General features: G+C 45.9%; 2 protein-coding genes across 7 annotated transcripts in view; both read left to right on the forward strand.

Annotated features, from left to right (window-relative positions):
* The window catches only part of THEM4 (thioesterase superfamily member 4), a 45,807-nt gene extending 41,869 nt beyond the window's left edge, over positions 1–3,938 (forward strand). For 2 of the 6 annotated variants that reach the window (XR_014232598.1, XR_014232599.1), the window contains exons 5-7: positions 3–127; positions 1,328–1,525; positions 3,490–3,938. Coding sequence is in view for 3 of the 6 variants with exons in the window: in XM_082347156.1 (XP_082203282.1) it covers positions 3–127; positions 3,490–3,530 (166 nt within the window). In the remaining 3 variants the exon portion in view is untranslated. Of the gene's footprint in view, positions 1–2; positions 129–1,327; positions 1,526–3,489 lie in introns of those variants that run through there. The other 4 variants (XM_082347156.1, XM_082347157.1, XR_014232600.1 and 1 more) reach the window with 3 other exon arrangements.
* Positions 3,939–13,680: 9,742 nt separating this feature from the next.
* THEM5 (thioesterase superfamily member 5) lies at positions 13,681–23,073 on the forward strand. Its single transcript, XM_082347315.1, is given in 7 exon segments — positions 13,681–15,204; positions 16,130–16,331; positions 17,521–17,649; positions 17,652–17,658; positions 21,131–21,241; positions 21,534–21,658; positions 21,977–23,073. Coding segments are annotated over 7 exon segments (744 nt in total). The 5' UTR covers positions 13,681–15,081; the 3' UTR covers positions 22,024–23,073.
* The last annotated feature ends 351 nt before the right edge of the window (positions 23,074–23,424 follow it).

Raw genomic sequence — 23,424 nt, forward strand, 5'->3', positions numbered from 1 at the left:
AGACCTATCCCTCTTTGTTCTGTTGTTGTGATAAATAGCCAACTTGATAAAATTGAGGGGAGGAAATTGTTTCTTTCTTGTAATGTTCGAAGTGTTGATGAGAAGATCCTGTACTCAGAGGCAACAGGTAAGAAGCTGCCACTTTCTATTTTTAGGTTTGGTTTAATTTATTTTGGGTTTTTTTGTTTTGTTTTGGTTTGGTTTTATAACCCATACATGCCAAGAAATTCTTAATTCCCTGCATGCAAAGAACAAGTTAAAGGTATTCTTACTCATTGCTGGTAGAGAGCTAGTATATCTCTCAAAATTATAGTCATGTACCTTTTGACCCATTTTCAGGATTTTATCCCATAGGTATGCTAACATGTGTGCAACATTACAACGTGTAAGGTTGCTCTAGGGTTCCAGTAATTGTGCTACTCATGCAGTGTTATTTGGACTCGCAAAAGATTGGCAAAACATAGATATCTATCAAAAGGAGACTAGGTAAAGAGACTACAGTTCATCCATAAACTATATTGTGTGTGCCATAAAAAATATTGTGGAATATTGTGGTGCCATAAATAAGAATAAGGAAACTCTTTTTGTATGGTATGGAGCTATTTCTCATTACTATATATTGAATGAAAAACACAAGCTACAGGACAGTGAATGTGTTTATCATCAGTGTAGAAAAAATAGAGAGGTTCTTCCCATTCTCTTGCCTTTTTCTTCTTCCTTCCATTTCACCCCTTCCTTCCTTCCTAAATATTTCTAAAACTATTAGGTAGAGTCGGGCATGGTAGGCTGGGGGATAAGGGGGAAGCCACAGGGAGGGGTGGCTACAACAGCCCATTGCTGTCTGGGAGCCTGAGTGGAGTGGAGGGTGTCTGCACAGGGGAGTGGCCCAGCACAGGATGTCAGAGCCCAACTATGGGAAGGAAGGAGTCCACATGGGGAGCAGCGTGGGTGTCAGAGCCCACAGGGAGAGGGTGGCGTCTGCACAGGCTGGCAGCCGTGACGGGAGCCAGGTTTCTCACATCAGAGGAGTTCCAGATATGGAAAAAGAGTTAACAAGAATGAGCCCTGTTGTGTTGGATTGGAGTTGGAGAGGCTGGACATGGATATTTTCTCAGTCTTTTGCTCTTGCAAATACTGTTGTAATGAGTAACTTTGTATATCGTCAGCTGTCACAGGGCATTTGCAAGTGAGGGGTCCTGGAAGCCTCACCTTCAGTAGCTTCAGACTTAGACAAGTTAATTTAGATATCCAATGCTTTTTGTTTTGTTTTGTTTTGTTTATTTATTTATTTATTTATTTATTTATTTATTTAATCTGGCTGCTCCAGGTCTTAGTTGCAGCATGCGGGATCTAGTTCCCTGACCAGGGATCGAACCCGGCCCCCTGCTTTGGGAGCATGGAGTCTTAACTACTGGACCACGAGGGAAGTCCCTTTTTGTTGTTTTTATTTTTTATTTTAATGGACCTCAGATGCACATGTTTCGGTTACTCAGAATCCTTGATTTAGGATACACAGCCATTATTGGTACGTGAATGGTCATCTTTTACTTACTCATTCACTAATGTATTATTTTTCTAATTTAATAATAAACATCCTGAAACCTACAATCAAACAAGAACCAGAATCTTAATAATATTATATCCCTACCTAATTACTTTTCCCCACCTCATCCTCCTGTTTTTCCTTCAGAGGTAACTGATCTAGAATTTTGTGATTTTCATTCCTTTATACCTTATTGGTTTTTTTTTAAGTTTGATTAAGAATATATTTGTGCCTAAGTAATATATTGTTTAGTTGTTTGTTTTTGAACTTTGTAGAAAAGAGATTGTGCTATATGTGCTTTTCTGGGACTTGATATTTTTTTTTCTACCCAGCTTCATGTTACTGAAGTTCACCCATGTTGTTGGCTATGAAGTTTGCTCATTTACTGCAGTATAATATTCCATTGTGTGACTATACCACAATGGATTTATCTCTTCCTCTAATGGTGGGCCTCTGACTATTATGAATGGCGCTATTATGAACATTCTTATTCATGTCTCCTGCTGGTGTATATGGGCAAGAGCTTGGCATATACTTAGGAGTGGAATTTCTGGGTTGGAGGGTATAAGAGTGTTCAGCCTTACAGGGAAATGCCAGATTGTTTTCTAAAGCTGTACCGAATTACATTCCCACCAGCAATATATGACATTCTGTTGATCCCTATCTTTTCTAGCAATTGGTAAAGTCAAATTTCTTGATTTTTGCCAATCAAATGGTTATAAAATGGTATTTCAGTGTGATCTAAAGTTGCATTTCCCTGATTACCTATGGAGCTGAGCATCTTTTCATATATTTATTGACCATATTTGTTCCCTATTCTGTGAAATTCCTGATTTCTCAGCCTCTTTTATTGGTTTTTTTCCTCTTTTTTTTTTTTACTGATTTATAGGAATTTTTTATTTTTTATAAAACGAATCTTTTTGTTGGCTATATAAGTTGCACATATCTCCTTCTAGTATATAAGTTGTCTTTTATTTGTTTTAAGTTATCGTTCATATTAACAGAAGTTTTTAATGTAAATGTAGTCACATTTATTAAATTTTTTCCCTTATAGTTAATGCTTCTTGTGTCTTGTTTAAGAAATTCATTTTTCCCTTAAGTGTCAGCTGTTTGCAGGAATGATAGATAAAAGAAGCAGGAGGAAGATCATGAATAATTTGAATCCACAGTCAATTTAAAAATCCTATTCCAGGCTGTGGTTTATACTGTCTCACTAAACCTTTCAGTATCATAAAGGTAACAGACGGCTCAGTTGTAATTTTCATTCCTTTCACTTCCTTGACTATCTCTAGTGGAAGTGGTAATGAACCATGAAATGACCAAGTGGCAGAGGACCTGGTTACCCAGGAGAGCTAATACAGTATTGTGAGAATCAAAAGTTGATTCTTTTTTTTTTTTTTTTAATAAATTTTCTTAAGGTTCTTTTCTTTTTTTTAATTCTATTGTTTTTATTTTATTTGTTTTTGGCTGTGCCGGGTCTTGGTTGGGGCACACAGGATCTTCACTGCAGCACGCGGGACCCTCCCCTGTGGTGCGCAGGCTCCTCAGTGTGGAGCGGGGCTTCTCTCTAGTTGTGTCACACAGGCTCCAGAGCACGTGGGCTGTGTAGTTGCTGTACGTGGGCTCTCTAGTTGTGGCCTGCGTGCTCAATAGTTGCGGCACGTGGGCTTAGTTGCCCTGTGGCATGTGGGATCTTAGTTCTCCAACCAGGGATCAAACCCGCGTCCCCTGCATTGGAAGGCGGATTCTTAACCACTGGACCACCAGGGAAGTCCCCAAAAGTTGATTCTTAATTTGGCTGAAAAATGAGAGTGGGCAGATATCCTGAAGGTACCAATATGAATCAAAGTGCTCTTGTGTGTGTGTATATGTATTTCTACTTAGAGAAGTCCCATCACATTGAAGTCAGTTGACTTATAATCGTCTTCTGTTACTTTGTTGTTTAGGCTTATTTATAAAGCTGGATCCTGAAAAAAGTTTGACATAAAAGAGCTTCTGGTGAATTCCACACCAATCTGCGTAAGGCTGTCCCTCCTCCAGAAGAAGCAGTTGTCTTCAGTCCTGTTCTACTCATCCACTGTTAAATCCCCCATCGGGTGAAGCCTGCTAACACGGACCTTCCTAAACAAGTCTTTTGAATACAATTCCAGGAGCTCCATTTCCACCTTCCAAACTTTTTTACACAGAGACACTCCCTGTGAGAGTATCAGCAGTTCTTTCTGTCTCCTTTGGATAAGTGTCTGGTTCTCCTAAAATTTGAATAGGCTCCTTAAGTTTGCATAGGTGTGATGTCTGATCCATTGCATTCTGGAGAAAAAAATCATGTTGAAACTTTTACCACAAACTTGGAAATGCCAGAAAACCAAAGGAAAGAATAAATATGTGGGTGCACGAATATGTGTGTATGTGTATGTGTTGTGTGTGTGTGCATTATAAATTACAAAACCAGCTTTGTTGTATCTAAACAAATCTTTTTGGCTACAGTAGGAAACACAACTAGTTCCTATAGGATTGGATACCTCACATCTGTTGTCTTGGATTCTAGGGATTAAACTACTGTGCCATTTTAACGTAGGCTGTGTTATTGTATCTTACCAATAGCACAGTATTGGTAATATCATCACTGGAAGGAGCCTGTATTCATTTCCTAAGTGTTTTAATCCATTTGGACTTCTGTAACAAAATACCACAGACCAGGTAGCTTATAAAAAACAGAAATTTATTGCTCACAGTTAAAATGGAAAATCCAGGATCAAGATGCCAACATGGTCACCTTCTGGTGAGGGCCCACTTACTGGTTCATATCTAGTACCTTCTCACCGTGTCCTTATTTGATGGAAGGAGCTCGAGATCTCTCTGGATCCTTTTTTATAAGGACACTAATCCCATTCATGAGGGCTCCACCTTAAGCACTTCCCCAAAGCCCCACCTACTAATACCATCACACTGGGCATTAGGATTTCAACATATGAATTGGGCTGGGTTGTGGGGGGGCAAGGTCTATATGTAGATAATCCCAAAGAACCTACAAAAAAACTAAAGCTAATAAACGAATTCAGCAAAGTTGCAGCATACAAAACTTCATAAAAATTTTAAACTTTTGTGCATCAAAGGACATTATCAAGAAAGTAGAAAGGCAACCTATAGAATGGGAGAAAATATTTGCAAATCATATATCTGATAAGGGTTTAGTATCCAGAATATATAAAAAATTCTTAAAGCTCAACCCAAAAAAAGCCCACAATTTAAAAATGAGCAAAGGACTTGATTAGACATTTCTCCAGAGAAGGTATACAAATTGCCAACAAGCACATGAAAAGATGTTCAACATCATTGGTCATTAAGGAAATACATATCAAAACCACACTTCATACTCACTGAGACGACTATAATTTTTTAATGGAAAATAACAAGTGTCAACGAGAATATGAAGAAATGGGAACCCTCCTACATTGTTGGTCAGAATATAAAATGATGCAGCTGCTATGGAAGACAGTTTGGTGGTTCCTCAAAAGATTAAACATAGAATTACTATATGGCCCAGGAATTCTACTCCTAGGTATATGTCCAAGAAAAATGAAAACATATGTCCACACAGAAACTTGTACAAAAAAGTTTATAGCAGCATTATTCATAATAACCAAAAGGTGGAAACAACCCAAGTGTAAAATAACAAGTGTTGGCATAACCCTCAGACAATGCTAGTGGGAATATAAAATGGTGCGACCACTATGGAAAACAGTTTGGCAGTTCCTTGAAAAACTAAACATAAAATTACCATATGACCCAGCCATTCCAAAGGAATTGAAAAGAGGGACTCAAACAGGTACTTATATGCCAGTGTTCATTGCAGTATTATTCACAATGGCCAAAAGGTAGAAGCAATCCAAGTGTCCATCAGCAGATGAATGGGTAAGCAAAATCCATAAAATAGAATATTATTCAGCCATTAAAAGGAAGGAAATTCTGACACATGCTACAACATGGATGAACCTTGAAAACAAGCTAAGCAAAATATACCAGACACAAGAGGACAAATGTATGATTCTACTTGCGTGAAGTATCTTGAGTAGGCAAATTCATAGTGACAGAAAATAGAGGTTAAAAGGGGGCTGGGGAGAGGGAGGAATAGGGAGTTATTGTTTAATAGGTACAGAATTTTTCGGGATGATGAAAAAGTTTTGGAAATAGTGATAGTTACACAATATTGTGGATGTAATTAATGCCACTGAGTTGTACACTTGAAAGTGTTTAAACTGGCTAGTTTTATGTTATATTTTTTTACCACAACTTTTAAAATTTAATGTAATATACAGAAAGCATTGAATTATATACTTTAACGTGCGAATTGTATGTTAAATAAATTTTATCTCAACAAAGCTGTTAAAAAAGGTAATACTAAAAATGCAAGTACAGGGACTTCCCTGGTGGTGCAGTGGTTAAGGCTCTGTGCTCCCATTGCAGGAGGCCTGGGTTCAATCCCTGGTCAGGGAACTAGATCCCATACGCATACCTCAACTAAGAGTTTGCATGCCGCAACTAAGGAGCCTGCCTGCCACAACTAAGAGCCGGTGCAACCAAATATTTTTTTAAAATAATTTTAAAAAATGCAAGTACATGTTTCCCCCATTATCCCAAAGTATAATGTTCCTATGAAACCTTTCATAAACTGAAATAGTGTAAAGCAAAGAAGCAATTACCTAAGGACACATCTTGCTAATAAATTAAGATAAAGCACAGATTCTCACAGACACAGTTCAAAGCTGTGGCTGCTTGTTGCTGGGATGCTGAGTGTAGTTCCCTGGGAAGGAGTTGGCAGTGCCACTCTCGCTGCTGCTCAGGGTACCCACTGCATCTAAAAGACTTGCTGTAGGGACTTCCCTGGCTGTCCAGTGGTTAAGATTCCATGCTTCCAATGCAAGGGGGCATGGGTTCAATCCCCGGCCGGGGAGCTAAAATCCCATATGCCGCGCAGCACGGCAGCCAAGAAAATTTTTAAAAATAAAAAAAATAAAAGGCTGGCTGTAAAATGCTGAATGCTATTATTGCTTTTCAACTTTTTTTGTAAAAGCGAAAATCCTCGTCAGGTATCTTTCAGTTAGTGAAAACAGGTACTAATATAGGTCTTTTGTAAAATCAAATTTGAGTAAAGCAAACTTTTGAAGAGCAAACACAAGAAAACAGCAGAGCTGTCACTTACATTCCAGGAGTCCTTTGTCAGTCACATTACAAGGATAAAACTGACTGACGTATTCTGTTTCATTGATCTCATTTAAAATACTATTATAATAAGGTGTTTCTAGTAAAAGCAAAAATATGATTTGTATTGATACTAAATAAAATTATTTTCATTGTTTAAAAATTAAGTGGGCTGGAAAATGTATCAATTTTGTGTTTGTGATGTGTTTATTTTGCAGATCTTGTTTAATTTATTGCTCAGAGGAAATCAAAATTGCCCAAGCAAGAGACTTCAAAGTTTTCTTCGAAGAAGAAACTTTTCTTCTACTCCTTCTCTGCCAGGTTCTTCCTAGGCTACAGCCATTCTCAATAGCAGAGCTTTTTCAAACGCATTCCACTTATCTTTAACTCTCAAAAACCTTTCAGTACTATGACCTGAATCTTACCAAATTGCCTAGTTATCTGACAAAGTAATAAGAAATCAGAAAGTTTTCCCACTGACGTCTTAACATCAAAATCTTAATAAAACTATTTAAACCCTTTCCCTGAAGGAAGGGAATTATGTAATAGGAACAAACTGGTCTTTTTTTTTTTTTTCTTTAACATCTTTATACAACTCTATCTAGTCAATTCTGTTATTTAAACAGGGCAGAAGTCAGCAAACTTTATCTTAAAGAACTAGATGATAAATATTTAAGCTCGTAGGTCGTACAGTCTGTCACAACTGTGACATTGTAGCACAAAAGCAGTCACAGATAATAAGCACTAGTCCTCCTTATCCGTGGGGGATACATTCCAAGACCCCCAGTAGATGCCTAAAACCTCGGATAGTACTGAACCCTATATATACTATGTTTCTTCCTCTGCATACATACCTATGATGAAGTTTAATTTATAAATTAGGCACAGTAAGAGAACAGTAACTAATAATAAATAGAACAATTATAACAATATATTGTAATAAAGTTATGTGAATGTGATATCTCTCAAAATATCTTATTGTATAAATTTAATGCCTTTTCCATCTTAACTAAGCACTTACCACGCACTGTGGCCATAACTTTTGCAGTTTGAGATGCAAAAGCAAACTAGCATGAATTTCTTTTTCCTTCTTCACAATTTCACGGATAGAAGATTCATTCTTACCGCAGATCTTAGCAACCTCGGCATACAATTTTTTTTCTTTCCTTATTAAGTTGAGAACTTTCACCTTTTCACTTAAAAGAGGGACTATCTCTTTGGCAATTCTCTTGGGCATATCTGAATTGCCAACATCACTACTCTTGTGCTTTGGGGCCATTCTTAAATAAAATAAGGGTTACTGGAACACAAGCACTGCAATACTATGGCAGTGAATCTTAGGGAAACGGCTAAGTAAATAACAGGTAGGATACAGCAGACAAAAGGATGATTCACCTCTGGGGCTGGATAGAGCGGGACTTGAGCTGTGATAGTTCACTCACCTCCTTTTATGCCCTCAGCCTTTTGCTTCCAGTACATGGCAATCTAGCCAAGTACAAAAGGGGAGGGAGAAGGAAGAGAGTCAGAAGCTAAGGGCTGTCAACTTCCAGGTGGCAGTGATTTACACTGGCCTTAAAGAATCTTTACAAGCACATGTACAACAGATTTTAATGCAAGGCTTTTGCCCTCCTCAGCTGATGGTGTCCTGAGTTGCCACAGGGGAGAAGCAATGTTCAAGATGACATGCAGAGGCTGCCTATGAAGAGGTTGTATTCATGAGTGAACGAAGGTGAATTGGCCCATAAGTCTCCTCCAGAGTGGTTCAAGCCTACTGCAAGACAAGTATTGTAAAAAGAAAAAAAAGTAGTAGCTATTTCTTAAAATTACAATTTTCCAGGCATTGTGTAAACACATTATTTACCTCACCCCCTTTCCTTCTTAGATGCTACTGATGGCCTTATTTTACAGGTGAGCAAACTGTGTGAGGTTAAGTACATTTCCCAAAATCACACCGCCACCCTATGAAATAGGTACTCTGATTATTCCTGTTTTACAGATGAGGAAGCTGAAGCAAACCTGGGATTTGCATCTGGGTCCTCCTGACACCAGATCCCCAAGCTTCCAACACTGGGATTTATTGTCCCCTGTGATTACTGACTCGGGCACTGAAGTGTGTAAAAGTGTGATGGAGTAAGTGCTAGGCCCTGGTGAGAGATCCTGGAGAAGGCAGAGGTGGAAGAGACATTTCTTTTATGTCTGAAGGCCAGAGTTTTCAAATTTGAATTTTGAAAACTTTATACTTTATAAATACCCCAATCAAGAAATTGGTTAAAATTTAATAATAGGGCAAAATTTAATAGTAGATATCATTAGTTTCCATTTAGGATAAGGGAAAAAACAACCTCTAAAATAATAACAATAATAAGTAAGTAAAAGTGTAGAGGACTGCGGATGGACGTTATAGAGTTGTAGCTAACTGTCTCTAAATGCACATTAGCTGACTCAGGAATGCAAATGAAATAAATTTTCTAAGGAGAAGCACTCGGCCAGCTGTTGATTCCCTCTGAAGTAACTTATTGTTCTCAGGAAAAAAATAAATCCTGCACAGGTAAGGATAAATGTGATAAAAGGAAAAGTACTAAAATTAAGACCCAGGAATAATATGTACCTCACCCATATCTAAAATGTGGGGGGGACATGCTTCCATAAAGTCACCCACATCCTCAGCCATTTGTGACGTGCCCCACAGACTTTCCCACATTTCTGAAGAACTCTGGAGTTACAAGCTCTGAACTGTAGTGCTTCTAAATGAGCCTCAGTAGAGAGAGAGCCACTTTTACTCCTCCTTTCTTTTACTTTGGCTCCATTTCATCCCTTCTCTCCCAAAACCAATCTTCATACTGGGGACACGCCTCCTCGGCCACCCTTCCCCATCATGACTGACCTCTTTGTTTACTTCTATTCATCTCTGGGGCAAAAACTTCTGGACTACTGCTAAGATACAGCCATGGACGTCAGTTGTTTTTTGTCTGTCCATCATCCCTTCCTCCTTGTCTTCTGGTAAAAGAACTATGCTGACTTGGCAGATGGCCCTTCCAGGTTTCATTTGATTCTATGGAGGAGGGAAGCGGATTAAAATATACTTTGGAAGTACAATCAATGAAGCTGGTTAATCTCAATGAATTTGAGTTTCCTCGTCTATAAGATGAGGGGATTAGACCAAAGGCTCTTTAGAGGCACCTCCAGACTCAGACAGTCTGAGGGTTCTCTGAACTTCACCTAGGAAGAAGTCAGTCTGTCTGGTCCAGCCACACCCTTTCAGGGAGGGGGTACCTGAAAAAATTGTGCATCCAGGGAAATTTTGCTTCCATAAACTCAGACTCAAGGTTGTTCTCCTTCTCCTTATCAAAACCTACTTTCAGCATCCCACTTAAACTAAGAAGTAAAATAACCAACTGCTTACAGTTAGTAAGCTCTTTGAAGAGCCACTCCAGCGAAGTGGCTCTTCGCTGGAATCTTCACATTTTAAAGGAGAAGCAAAACATTAAATGTGTGGGGCAATAACTCTCAATATCACAATATGTAAACGGGTGAGTGTATGTGCATACGTGTACATGTGTGATATTTATGTGAGTCAGTGTGTGAGTGAGCATGCATGTATGCGAATATGGATACTTATGCCATGTGTATGCATGCACATGCACTTGTGTCTCTATGTGCATGTGAGTGTGCTCGTATTTGTGTTTTTGTGAGGCTGCGTGTGTACACCTGTGTGTATTGTATATACAATACATGCATACAAGTATTGTATATACATGCATACGAGTATGCATGCATGTGTGTAAATGTATATATGTGTGCACATAAACCCATGTGTGTGTTGTGTGCATGAGTATATACACGCATGTCCACATCCGTGTATGAGTGTGAGTGTGCATGTGAATGTTAGTGCGTGTGGGCATGCATAGTATGTTTGTGAGTGCGTGTGCGTGCCTCTGTGTGTGTGCCTGTGCAGGCACTAAAAGAGCCAAGTAACTCTGGAACTGTAGTTGCCGAAGGTGGGGGCAGGGAGTAAAGTACTGGGGTCTACAGTGTCCAGGAGCCAGGCCAGCTCAGCCTAGCAGAGGGCACTGCGGAGGGAGAAGGGCTTTCTCTGCACCAAGGAACTCTACACCAGAGTTGTAACAACATTGTTCTTTGCTGACTGGGCCACCAAGGAACAGTGGTCATGCTGTGTGTCAAGTGCCTGGTGCCCAGCTGTGGATAGGAGAGGAGGCCACATCTCCCAAGCTGCCCCGCCTTGCTTTAGGCCAGGAACCACAACAACAGGAAGGAAGAGACCTCCCAATAGGTCCTTTTCTCTGTCTTAATAGACAGAATCTAGGGTAGAGCCCCAGAGCCAGATGCTCCTGGACAACCTGGCTTCGAGGATGGAATCCATGGTCAGGCCAGTTTAATATGAAACTTGATCTTTTCACAGCACTCAGACAATGGAATGCCAGTGTTTCCCCTCAGTCCCCCGGAAGTATGAAGACAGAGCCCTACCAGCCCCCAGGGAAGTAAGAACCAGGTTTTTTTGGATGCTAATCATTCTGGCTGGGTTTTGAGAGCTCTGGGAACTCTTGTGAAAGAGGGAAGAATTCAGAGAAGAAAGGGGCCTCCTGCCCCACTACGTGGAGGTCTGGAGGGCTGGCTGGGGATAGAGGAGGTCGAGAGGGTGGTTATGGGGTGGGGGTAGCAGGGGAAATGGCCCAACAAAGGTGAGGCCTCCTTGTTTGGGAAGCACAGGGATGGAGGCTGGAGGTGGCAGAGTCTTGGGAGGCTCCCCTGCGAAGGACAGTGTTCAAAACCTCCTCCAGGAGCCACCTGGGAGCCGAATCACCTAGTCAGCGTCTCCCTCCACCTGGCCCCAGGGCTTGACATGGTTCCCCCTGGGAACCTGAAGAGGACTTGCCCTCACAGCTCTCACCCGGCCCTCGCCCCACCCCATCAGGGCCGTGGGACTTGACTCCATACCCATCTGATTATCCTGGGTGGACATACTCCAGCCCCAGGATGCCCATGGCCCTGAGGAAGAGGGCAGGAGTCCTGGGCACCTAGCAGCAGTTGGTGATGTCACCATCACCTATACTTGGAGGGCTCATGAACTTGGCCCCTGAGCCAGTTCAACAGTTAACAAAACCCTGTTTCAGAGTTTTCAGGGGAGAAAGGGGCTCGGGATATCATGGGGGCAGGTGTTAGTCATTTAATATGCTTTTTTAAAAATTTATTTATTTATTTATTGGCTGTGTTGGGTCTTCGTTGCTGTGCTCAGGCTTTTTCTAGCTGCGTGGAGCAGGGGCTACTCTTGGTTGCAGTGCACGGGCCTCTCATTGCTGTGGCTTCTCTTGTTGCAGAGCATGGGCTCTAGGCAGGCGGGCTTCAGTAGTTGTGGGACACAGGCTCAGTAGTTGTGGCTCACGGGCTCTAGAGTGCAGGCTCAGTAGTTGTGGCGCACAGGCTTAGTTGCTCCGCGGCATGTGGGATCTTCCCAGACCAGGGCTCGAACCCGTGTCCCCTGCATTGGCAGGTGGATTCTTAACCACTGTGCCACCAGGAGGTTAAGACTCTGTGCTCCCAATGCAGAGGGCCCAGGTTCGATCCCTGGACAGAGAACTAGATCCCGCATGCCACAACTAAGAGTTCACATGCCACAACTAAAGGTCCCGCACGTGGCAACGAAGATCTCACGGGCTGCAACTAAGACCTGGCGCAGCCAAATAAATAAATAAATGTTAAATAAATAAATAAATAAAATGAATGTGACCTTACTTTGTACCCCATGCTTGGAAAACAGATGTGACTGTCCCATTGGGGTTTTTTTTGTTTTTTTTTTTAAATTTATTAATTTGGTTGCACCGGGTCTTATTTATTTATTTATTTATATTTATTTTTGGCTGTGTCGGGTCTTCGTTTCTGTGTGAGGGCTTTCTCCAGTTGCGGCAAGCGGGGGCCACTCATCATCGCGGTGTGCGGGCCCCTTCACTATCGCGGCCTTTCCTGTTGCGGAGCACAGGCTCCAGACGCGCAGGCTCAGTAGCTGTGGCTCACGGGCCCAGTTGCTCCGCGGCATGTGGGATCCTCCCAGACCAGGGCTCGAACCCGTGTCCCCTGCATTAGCAAGCAGATTCTCAACCACTGCGCCACGAGGGAAGCCCGTCCCATTGGTTTTGAAGGTACCATCTCTCAAGGGATTGGGTATGAGAAAGGGGGAATTTCAGCTGCAGGGCTGGCCAGGCCTATGAGTGCACATGTGCACACTCACACACACACACACACACACACACACACCCCTTCAGGATTTGTCACTTTCTGAACTTAGAGATCCTGCCTCTCTCTGCCTCTTAGCAGTTCACAAATAGGAAATCAGTTCCAGCTGAGCAGTTGGGCGAGCTCTCACATTTCTGGGAGGAGCTCAGGTTTCCCTCGGTTGGCCTAGTTCCCCGACTCTGTACTCTGCCGGGGGGGGACCCCCTCCTTCAGCCCAGTGACCACACCAGGCAGCAGCACTTGGAGCCAGCATCTGCCTATCAGCTGCTCAGCTCCCCTGGGCATGGGGTCTTCTGCCACAGCCCTGCCCTCCCTGTGTTATTCTTCTCCCAAGTGAGCATCCCAGCAGCCCACCCAGAGCCCCTCTGGGCAGAGTACTTAGCAACAACTCCTTTTAACTCCACCCGGTGCCCCAGGTTTGGTGAAGACAGCCTTTTCTCCTGTTTGGTCAGTCTGAGGCCCAGCCTCGCATTAACACTTCCCACCCACAGCAAAGACCAAGAACCTTAGAAACTGGATAAAGCAAAAACCCTGAAGCAGCGTAGAGCCAAATGATTCATCAGTTCCAACATATTTTCCTTTCCAAAGGGCCCACTGTGGGCACCAGAGTATTATTTTTGGCTGCATTGGGTCTCAGTTGCGGCACGTGGGATCTTTTGTTGTGGCACACAGGCTCCTCTCTAGTTGTGGTGCGAGGGCTTCTCTCTAGTTGCAGCGCACGGGCTTAGTCGCCCCATGGTATGTGGGATCTTAGTTCCCAGACCAGGGACGGAACCCACGTCTCCCTCATTGGAAGGTGGATTCTTAACCACTGGACCACTAGGGAAGTCCCAACTCCCTGTTTTTAAATGTTGGCAACTAACTCAGATATTTATGATTAGACCCAGAGACTAAATCAACCAAAAAACTGGGTTCCCCCAGTCCTTGAAGAAGTTTCCTTCGAACCTTGACAAGAGATGAGGAAAATATTTATATCCTCGTCTTCTAGGGCAGCTAACTACAGAAGGTGGGATAAAATCTTTAAATTTCCATATTAAATCAGTACGATCTTTCAGAACCTACCAAACTCATCATCATCATTATAATTCCATCTTTGCATAGTTCTGACCTTTAGAATAAGCTTTATTCTAGTGAATTAAAATCTGGGACTTTTAGTTGAAAACTGGCAGTTTTAATTCAGTGCAAGAAATATCACCACCAAAAAGAGCCCGCACCCTCGCAGATGCTGACTGAGCGCTCCTCCCCACTCCCCCACTCACAGCTGGCTCTTTTCCAGGCTCGTCATCAGCAAAGCCTCCTCTGCCCCACTCCCCGCCTCACTCCCAGCATTGTCTGCTGCCATCACCCACTCCCTGGGGTTCCCAAAGCACAGAATGCCCTTGCTAAGCTGCTTCCTCCCTGAATGATTTTCTGGCCTCCCCTTCCAAGGCCTCCTCCCCCCACCCCACTCCTCCTCACCCCGTCCTCACCAGGGACCAGCAGGTGGAGGCTTGCCTGGGCTTCCCTCTGTATGAGATAGAAGAAGGGAGTGGCTGAGGGCTGTGAGTTGGTTTTCTGAGTCCCAGGATCATACCAGAGCTTTCAGAGTCTTGCTGCAGAGCACCTGCCACAGACACTCCACCAACACACACAGACACTCCACCAGTAGCCTCCAATCAAGGATTAGACCTCCCTTATCTTTCTGGGAATATTACTGGGCTCTCCCCAGAAAAACTCCAGGGCAACTCTCCAAAGCTTCCTATAGGCTATACTATTTCATTATGTACTTTTTTGCTCCTTTAATAAATATTTCTTTCTGAACTCAGGCCAGTCCTGCTATGCATTCATGCCCAAGCAGCATCTGCCCGCTCCCCAAGTGCTGGGTGGGACTCTGGACCAGGTACAGTCCCCAAGCGTCTATGGGTGTTGTATCAAACCAGCCCAGCCTTGCCTAATCATCTGCGGTGGCAGCTTGCTAATGAAAGCCTTGTGACAGAGAAGAGGGAGGCTTGTCTGAGAGGCGGCTGGCCCGACAGCCCCAAGGTGCAGCTGAAAAGGGCTCACTCGCCTCGCTGCCGCAGCCCTGCCGACCCCGATCCCAGCGCTCAGCCATGATAAGAAGAGGCTTCCAGGTGGCAGCGAGACTTGGCCACCACGGAGCCCTCCCTGGTGGCCCCTACATCCTGCCCAGGTTGAGCCCTGCCTCAGCATTCGGATCCTCCATGGACTCCCTGGTGAGTGCCCCGCTCAGCCAGATGCGCAGCCCTTCTCCTGGGGGCCGTGGGTGTAGGGAGCACCCTGAATCTCCTCTTCCCCGATTGTGGCCGGGGCAGGTGAGCAGTTTGTTGGGAGCTATTTGATTTGGCAAAGGAAACCAAGTAGCCCAGATCCACAACTAAGACTACCAGGTGACTTTCATCCTGATCTGAATCTTGTGTGGCCACCACTCACTCTCCTCCTATGGGACTCAGACCGTTGCAGCTGAGTTGCGACACCCCCAGACAAAGGACCCTGTGTGTGGCCGACTGCCCATGGGTGCATTTGGTGCCTGAGCATCTGGCATCACAGAGGACTCCTCCTCATCCCACAGAAGGTACCGCACCACTGTGGGCGCCCAGAACAGGTTTCAAAGGAGCCCCCCTTCCCCGGGCAGGCCCACGGCTATGGACAGAGCTGGAGTAGCCCCTGAGGTGAGGGGGTGGTAGCGGTGATCCTCACCTGTGGTCACACCCCCAGGGTAGACAGTGTCTCAGGATGAGCTCTAGTCTGACCATCAGCTCACACACTCACAAGCTTGGCAACCTTAACCGTGTTTCTTCAGTTTCCCCATCTGGAAGGTGGGGCTAATACTAGCCATTCTCAGCCTCAAAGAATAGCTCACAGGCTTTAAAACAGGACAATTTTAATGCGCCACCACAGAGCAGCATGCCTCTAACTGTCAGCCCCCATGCCTTTCCTTCCCTTCCTTTGCACATTAGTGTCCCCTTCCCTGGTCACCCCACAGGAGTCCCCAAGGGCCATTTCCCTCAAGTCAACACTGGTGGAAGGGATTAAGGAGCCCAAGAACCCAGGAGCACACTACCCACAGGTCCCGAAGCCCAAGCAGCAGCCCACCTCCTCCCAGGAAGCTGTCTAGCATCCCTGATTTTTCCTGCCCAGGTCTCAAGATTCTGTCAGGAGAAGACAGATTTGAAGAATTACACCCTCCCCAATGCCAGCTGGTGTCCAGACATGCTGAACCTGCACCACGAATTTCTGGAGAAGACTAAGGCCGATGGCTGGATCAGACTGCCCTCCTTCAAGTCCAACAGAAACCTCATCCAGGGGCTCAAGCTCCCATTAGCGTTAACGGTTACCTCAGGTAAGGCCTGGCCGGAGAGGGCCCATCGGCACACATGCGCCCCAGCCCACCAGGGTCAGATCAGCCAGCCCCTTTCCCTGTGGTCAGAGTTGCTCAAGAAGGAAATTCACAAGCTCTGGGCCAGTTCTCAGCCAGAAGTTTTTTCTGCTAACTCCACCCCTCCCACTGCAGCCCCAGGCAGGTGGATGAGAAAAGCATCCTCTCAGGCCCCTGGATCCCCTCCTCCCAGGGGAAGAGAGCACACCCTAGCAGCTGCCTCTGCTCCCAGCCCAGAGTGCACCCACTCTGGGTGAACTGCACCCAGGAGAACTGCTGACTCAGCTCCCTGCCCCGCTGCCTTCTCACCCGGGCTGCTTCCCTTACTGTCAAGCCTTATCCCAAGTCCTCCTCCCCACCCCACAAAGGTCTGAGGACTCCCTCTTGCCCAGTGCAGACCTCCGCACACCATCCCTGCTCTGCTAGGCCCAGAGGCTCTCCTGAAACACCCACGGATCAGAGTGACAGAGTTTTCCACTTTGATCTCTCTGCGTGTGCGTGCGTGTGAGCACGTGTGTGTGTTAACTTGTCTCTCTCATTCACATATGTGTTCTTCCAGCCCAGCGATGAATGGGTGGTACATTAGGTTTAGGGAAAAAACAAAGCAGGCGCACCAAAATTTTTTGAAGACTTTGGATTCCATCCAAAAAGGATATAGTTCTTATAGTCGCCTTGAGAAAAATAATCAGAACTCTGGGGGACTCTTCTGCACTTATTTTTCTGTTCAGTATTGTTATTTTGAATTATATGTGAATTAAATGCCATACACTTTAATTTTCAATGTTTAAGGTCTCTTCAAGTCTGACCTGCCCCTGACCCTACATCTACTCTCAGCCAGGGAACTTCATGAGTGTTTCTTCCTCAAGACCCAGGGCTCCCTGAGGAAAGAGCTGTGTCCCCACAGACTCAGGGCTCCCTGAGGACAGGGCTGTGTCCCCCTCAGACCGAGGGCCCTGAGGACAGGTCTGTGCCTTGCTCTCCAATTGAAGGCTCCCTGAGAGCAGAGCCTGTATGTCCTCTGGTTCTCTCCTCAACCCTGTACCTGAGGCCGGGCTCCATCCATGCTGCTGAACCACTGGCCCTTCATCCTGACTGGGCCCCATGCCCTCACGCACTCCTTTCTTCAGCTGTGTCACTCCCCATCTCTCCCCAGACAAAAGTGACTGTCGCATCTTCACCAGGTGTATCGAAACGGAAGGACAAGGCTACGAGTATGTCATCTTTTTCCACCCATCCAAGAAGAAGTCCGTCTGTCTTTTCCAACCAGGCCCCTACCTGGAGGGCCCCCAGGGTAAGGCCACAGGCAGGCCCGGGGTGGGGACATCTTTGCTGCTTCGTGGGCTTGGCTCAGGAGACAGACTGGGTGCAGCCAGGCTCTGGGATCTGTACCTCTCTCTAAGGAGCTGGGTTGGGAGTGGGAGGCTCTGGGCTCCAGTCTCACAGTATCAGACTTGGAAGGATATTCTGTCATCTGGTCCAGTCCCCACTGTGCAGATAATAGCCTCCTTATTCAGGTCTGGGAATTTTCCCCTAAGAAGGGGTCTTAGAAGCCACTTTGAGAAGGATGTGTTGGACTTGGAAGAAGACAGGATCTGGAATGAGGAGCCAGGCTTCCAGTCCTGCTCTGTCAGGCTTGCTTGGAGACACCGAGCAAGCAATTTCACCTCTAGCCTTCGGTCTCCTTACCTAAATCTTTTTTTTTTTTTTTTTAATTTTATTTATTTATTTATTTATTTATGGCTGTGTTGGGTCTTCGTTTCTGTGCGAGGGCTTTCTCTAGTTGCGGCAAGTGGGGGCCACTCTTCATCGCGGTGCGCAGGCCTCTCACTATCGCGGCCTCTCTTGTTGCGGAGCACAGGGTCCAGACGTGCAGGCTCAGCAATTGTGGCTCACGGGCCTAGTTGCTCCGTGGCATGTGGGATCTTCCCAGACCAGGGCTCGAACCCGTGTCCCCTGCATTGGCAGGCAGATTTTCTACCACTGCGCCACCAGGGAAGCCTTCCTTACCTAAATCTTGATGCAATAATATCTACCTTCCAGAATAGCTGATAGATATGATATTATGGGCCTATATGTATGTGCTCATAAACCATAAAGCACAATATAGCTATCAGGGCATCTATCCAAACTTCACCTTCTATCCATGGGCAAACTGAGGCACACAGAGGTAAGTTATCTTGCCCAAGGTAGCACAGGCAATCAAGGTCAGGACCAGGACTCTAATCCAGGAGCTGGGACTCCAAGTCAGTTGCTTCTTCCACTGTACTCCATTGCCTCCAAACTGGGAATAGACCCAAGAAAGAACTCACACTGGACATAAATACATTCACGAGGGAAATCAGGCTGGCCCTGAGCTTCTTGCCCGAGAATACTGGGTCACCATGTCCACGGTTGTCTGCCTTCTCCATCCTTGTTCCTGCTTTAGACACTCACTGAATGCTATTGTTGGTGTCAGAATTCCTGCAAGGGAGAAGAGGGAGGAGGGGGAAGGAGAAGCTTTAGGGTCCCAAGGCCTGAGAGAGACTCAATTGCAGTTAAACAGAATTCAAAGAGCTTAACAGATGTCAGCACCTCTACAGGCCATGGATTCAGACTGCAGCTCTTTGTCACCTTGGCCATCCTTAAAGTATCTTCCGTGGGGACACTGATTCCCACACTAGTGCGGGCAGACACTGGGGGACTAGGTCAGAGCTCTACCCAGGCCATGGGTCCCCTCCCTTCTGAAGAGGAAAACCCCCAAGAAGGCAGGGATAGGGCGGAGTGTGGCTGACTTTATTTAGGGCCTCATGGAGGTGGGGCAGTGGAGTCAGAGGAGGACCACCCAACACTGAGGCCAGAGGACTGAGGGGGTCCAGAGAAGAAATTAGTGCCCAATTAGAAAAACCCAGTTCAGTCTATCTCCTGGGTAAGGAAAAACCCAGTTTTTCCGTGCTACGTCTGTCTTTCCTGTGAGTCTCCTTTACTCTCATATAGAACACTTCCCTTCCGACACTTCTGGTCACCAAATGTTCACAGATTTTTCCCCACAACAAGCAATGCTCTGTGACACCAGCTGGGTGTCCTACAATTTAACTACATTCTGACACTGTCTACCTAGAGGTAATGTCAGATCCCACAGGTTAAAATCTCAGTCCCACAAGACTGCTCCCACCCTTCTTCAGGTGCCAATGGCAAGTGTAAGTCCCCAGGTTACCCACAACTTCTGTCTGATTTGGCTACAATTGGTGGTTCCCAGAACCCTCTCCTGTGGTTGGATTAATTTACTAGAACCACTCACAGAACTCAGAGAAACACTTATATTTACCAGTTTATTAAAGATATGATAAAGGATGAACATCCAGGTGGAAGAAACCCATAAGGTAAGGTCTGGGAGAATCCCAAGCACAGGAGCTCCCGTCCCTGCGGAGTTGGGGTGCGTCACTCTTCTAGTGTGGGTGTGTTCGCCAACCTGGTAGCTCTCTGAGCCCCATACTAATTGGAATTCTTATGGAGGCTTCAACACATAGGTATGATCAATCATTAACTCCATTTTCAGCCCTTCTCTCTTCTCAAGAGAATTGGGGGTGGGGCAGGGGCAGGACTGAAAATTCCAAGCTTCCAATCATGGCTTGGTCTTTCTGGTGACCAGCCCTCAACCAGGAGCCGGCCCGGAGTCACCTCATTAGAACAAAAGACACTCCTATCACCCAGGAAATAGAGGGTTTCAGAAACTCTGTGCCAGGAATCAGGGGCAGAGACCAATATTTGTATTTTCTACTATCTTGACAAGTACCCACCCAGCCCCTAGGCAATGAGGCGGGGTAGGCTTCTGGCTGACCAAGAGCTACCCTGCAGCACCTACACACTTGCGGATGGGTTTCCTGCCTGGCCAGCGAGGACAACAAGGGAAGAGCAGGCTTAGGGTTCTTTGGCAACAACTCTTCCCCTCCTTCAAGCAATATGGGGAGGGAGGTGACTAGAAGCGTACAAGAAGTTTTGTAAACATTACCTCATTTGATCTGATGAGATGGAAATTATTTTTATTCACAATTCACAGTGAGAAAACTAAAGCTCAGAAAGGTTTAGCAACTTGCACAAGATCAAACATGTAGTGAAGGTGGAGGCAAGGAGTCAAACCAGGTGGGTGTGGTCGCATGGCCCCCAGCTGGGTGCCTTTCTATTGTCCCCAGCTTGGCCAGCAATGGAGCTTTGGCATGAAGGTCAGCTTACACAAGTGAGAATGAGAGTTTTATGTGCCGTACATAAAGCACGTGTTGGCATCATCCTGCTGAAGCCGGCTCTCGGCTTTCCACCGGCAGCACTGCTCGGGAGTCTATCATCTCATCAGCACTTTATAGGTCCTAAGTTAAGTTCCACGTTTACCCACCTTGAAAATGTGGGCTCAGCACTGGCCATAGTGACTGGTGAGGTGAGAGCTGGCCCAAGGTCATGGTTTAGAGACAAAAGCCCAAAAGTTCAGGGGCTTTTCCATTCCCTGTAGGAGTGCACCTTTCCAAATTACGGTAGTTGCCACCAGTAATTAGCTGATGAATCTGAAAAAGGTTTTTCCATTAACTCTAACAGCAAAAAAAGTGTTTTTCCTGGTAAAATAAAATCACGGTATCAGTGGTTGCTAACACACGCTGTAGCAACGTGGAAGAAAAATCAGTTGATTTTGACTGGTTTGATCAGACGGGATCCAGATCTGTTTCCTTTCCTTTCCTGGGGAAAGATGGAGGTGGGGTGGTTCCAGCCCTGGCCTTGCTCCCTGCCCGCACCCCTAGGTTTGCCCACAGAGGGTCACTGGCAGCCATGATAGACGAGACCTTCTCTAAAACTGCTTACCTGGCTGGAGAGGGGCTGTTCACACTAAATCTCAATATCACGTTCAAAAAGTAAGTACGGATCCTTGGGGTGTTGGCCGTTGAGGGGACAGCCATGCGTGGCAGTTGAGGTGTAGAAGTCCTGCCTGTCACTCTCTTTCCCCAGCCACGCGGTCCTCTGGTTCCCGGCCGGGATACAACCTCTGCTGTCAGACTCTGGTTGCTGGCAGATGGGCCCTGAGCCCAGAGCCACTTTAGTCCTCGAGGCAGGGTGGGATGAAGAGAAGGATGGGGGGACAGAGAGGTAAAGGGATGGCAGCCAGGGGTTCATGTGAGGGAGGGGCTAAGCCGCCTCCTCTCCCAGCTTGATCTGCGTGGGCTCTCTGGCTGTGCTGAACGTTGACGTGGAAAAGATTGAGGACCAGAAGCTTTACATATCCTGTGTCGCCCAGAGCGCGGATCAGCAGACAGTTTACACCAAAGCTTCAGGTAGAAAGGTCCTCAGCCTCAGCCCCAGGCCCTGTCCTGCCACCGCGACACCCAGAACAAATAGAAGGGGAATGTTAAGGATCCAGTCCCAAGCCGGGGTCCAGCTTTTTAGAGTGGGGTTGGGTACTTGCAGGAGACACAGACAAAGTGAGGGAAAACCCAACTAGGATTTTCTTTTTCTATGTGTGAGTGGCCCAACCTGTACGACAGGAGAGGACCCAGGTACTGAGTAACGGGGTCCAAATGCTCTGAGCACCCCATCAAGCTCCTACCATCTGTGCTCTGGCTCCTACCAATTGGCTCCCCCTGCTCTTGCAGGCACTTTCCTCCAGCTGCACCTGGAAGAGGATTCATCTCAATACTAGACACTATGCCTTCAGGAGAGCCTACTACCAACCGCCTTGCCTACCTGGGACATACCCCAGAGCAGCGAGGGGTGTCCGGGAAGTAACTGGTGAAGTGAGGGAGAAGGCACTTTCCTTTGCATAAATAAAGTCTCACAGCCCTGTTTGCAGTCCAAGACCCTTCTGCAGGTGGAAATCAAAATCCTTCCAGGGCCTTCCACATACCCACCTTCCCATCCAGCACCATAGAAGCGATGTACTGAGATCTGCCAGGGACCAGGCACTGGGTGAGGCACCAAGCACACAGCGATGAAAGACAGGGCCCCTGGCCTTGAGATGCACAACTGTGGGCCGGGAGCAGCTCCTCCCACCCCACCGTGGCTCTGGTTATGGGTGCAGTGCAGACACAAGGGGGGGTGGGCGGTCAATTTTACTCTAGGAAAGCGATCAAAGAAGGCTTTCTAGAGGGCTTTCTAGAAGAAGCTGTGCTTGAACTGAGTCTCAGAAGTTAAGTGGTGTCCACCAGGCAGGCAGGGGACTATTCCAAACAGAGGGACTATTGTGAGCAAAGGCACAAAGGGATGAAAGAGCACAGCGACTTTGGAGAACAGAAAAGTGTTGAGTGGGGCAGGAGTCTAGGGAAAGAGAAGGGGGCAGGGCAGGTGCAGGCCATGGAAGGCTCCTTAAACCCTGCAATGGAGCTTGAACTTTGTCTTGTAGGCAACAGGGAGCCTTTAAAGTGTTTGGGCTAGGGAGTGACAAAGTTTTGTTTTTTCAAAAGATGACTCTGGTGGCAATAAGAGGTCAGCAAGACTGAAGGTGGGAGCACTGGTTAGGAGACCCTTGCAGGGCTCCAAACTAGAGATAGGAAGGACCTGACATGGTTCAAAGCCATGAAGATGAGAGATATGGAAAATGTTGCAAACAAAAGAGTACAGAACTTTGCCACTAATTGTATGTAGTGGATCTGTGAAGGGGAGCTTTCAAGGTTGACTCCAAGTTTCCAGCTTGGTGGTTCCAGGTGGCATCATTGGGAATACAGGGGAGCAGGTTTGAGGTGGGGGAAGATAATGAGTTCAGTTTCACATGCATTGAGCTTGAAGTGCCCATGGAACTTCCATCACATGGTGATCACCAGCAGGACCCTGGATATTGTAATTTGGAACTCAGAATTGATGACATACTGACTCGATTTGTAAGTCATCAATATAAAATCTGACATGCAATCCCTGGGAGTGGATTATGCAGAATGAAAGTGAAGAGGAGGCAAGGGGTGTGAGAGTGACAGGGTGGGAGAGAAAGGAAGGACAGGGAAAGGGGTCAAAGACAGAACCTTTGGTCACACTAAGGCTTAAAGCTGGGGCAGAGAATCAAAAACCCACTAAAGAAGCCAAGAATAGGACAGGATGGACCATCCTTAAG

The sequence above is a fragment of the Balaenoptera borealis genome, assembly GCF_965194805.1.
Source record: "Balaenoptera borealis genome assembly, chromosome: 1".
Classification (NCBI taxonomy): domain Eukaryota; kingdom Metazoa; phylum Chordata; class Mammalia; order Artiodactyla; family Balaenopteridae; genus Balaenoptera; species Balaenoptera borealis.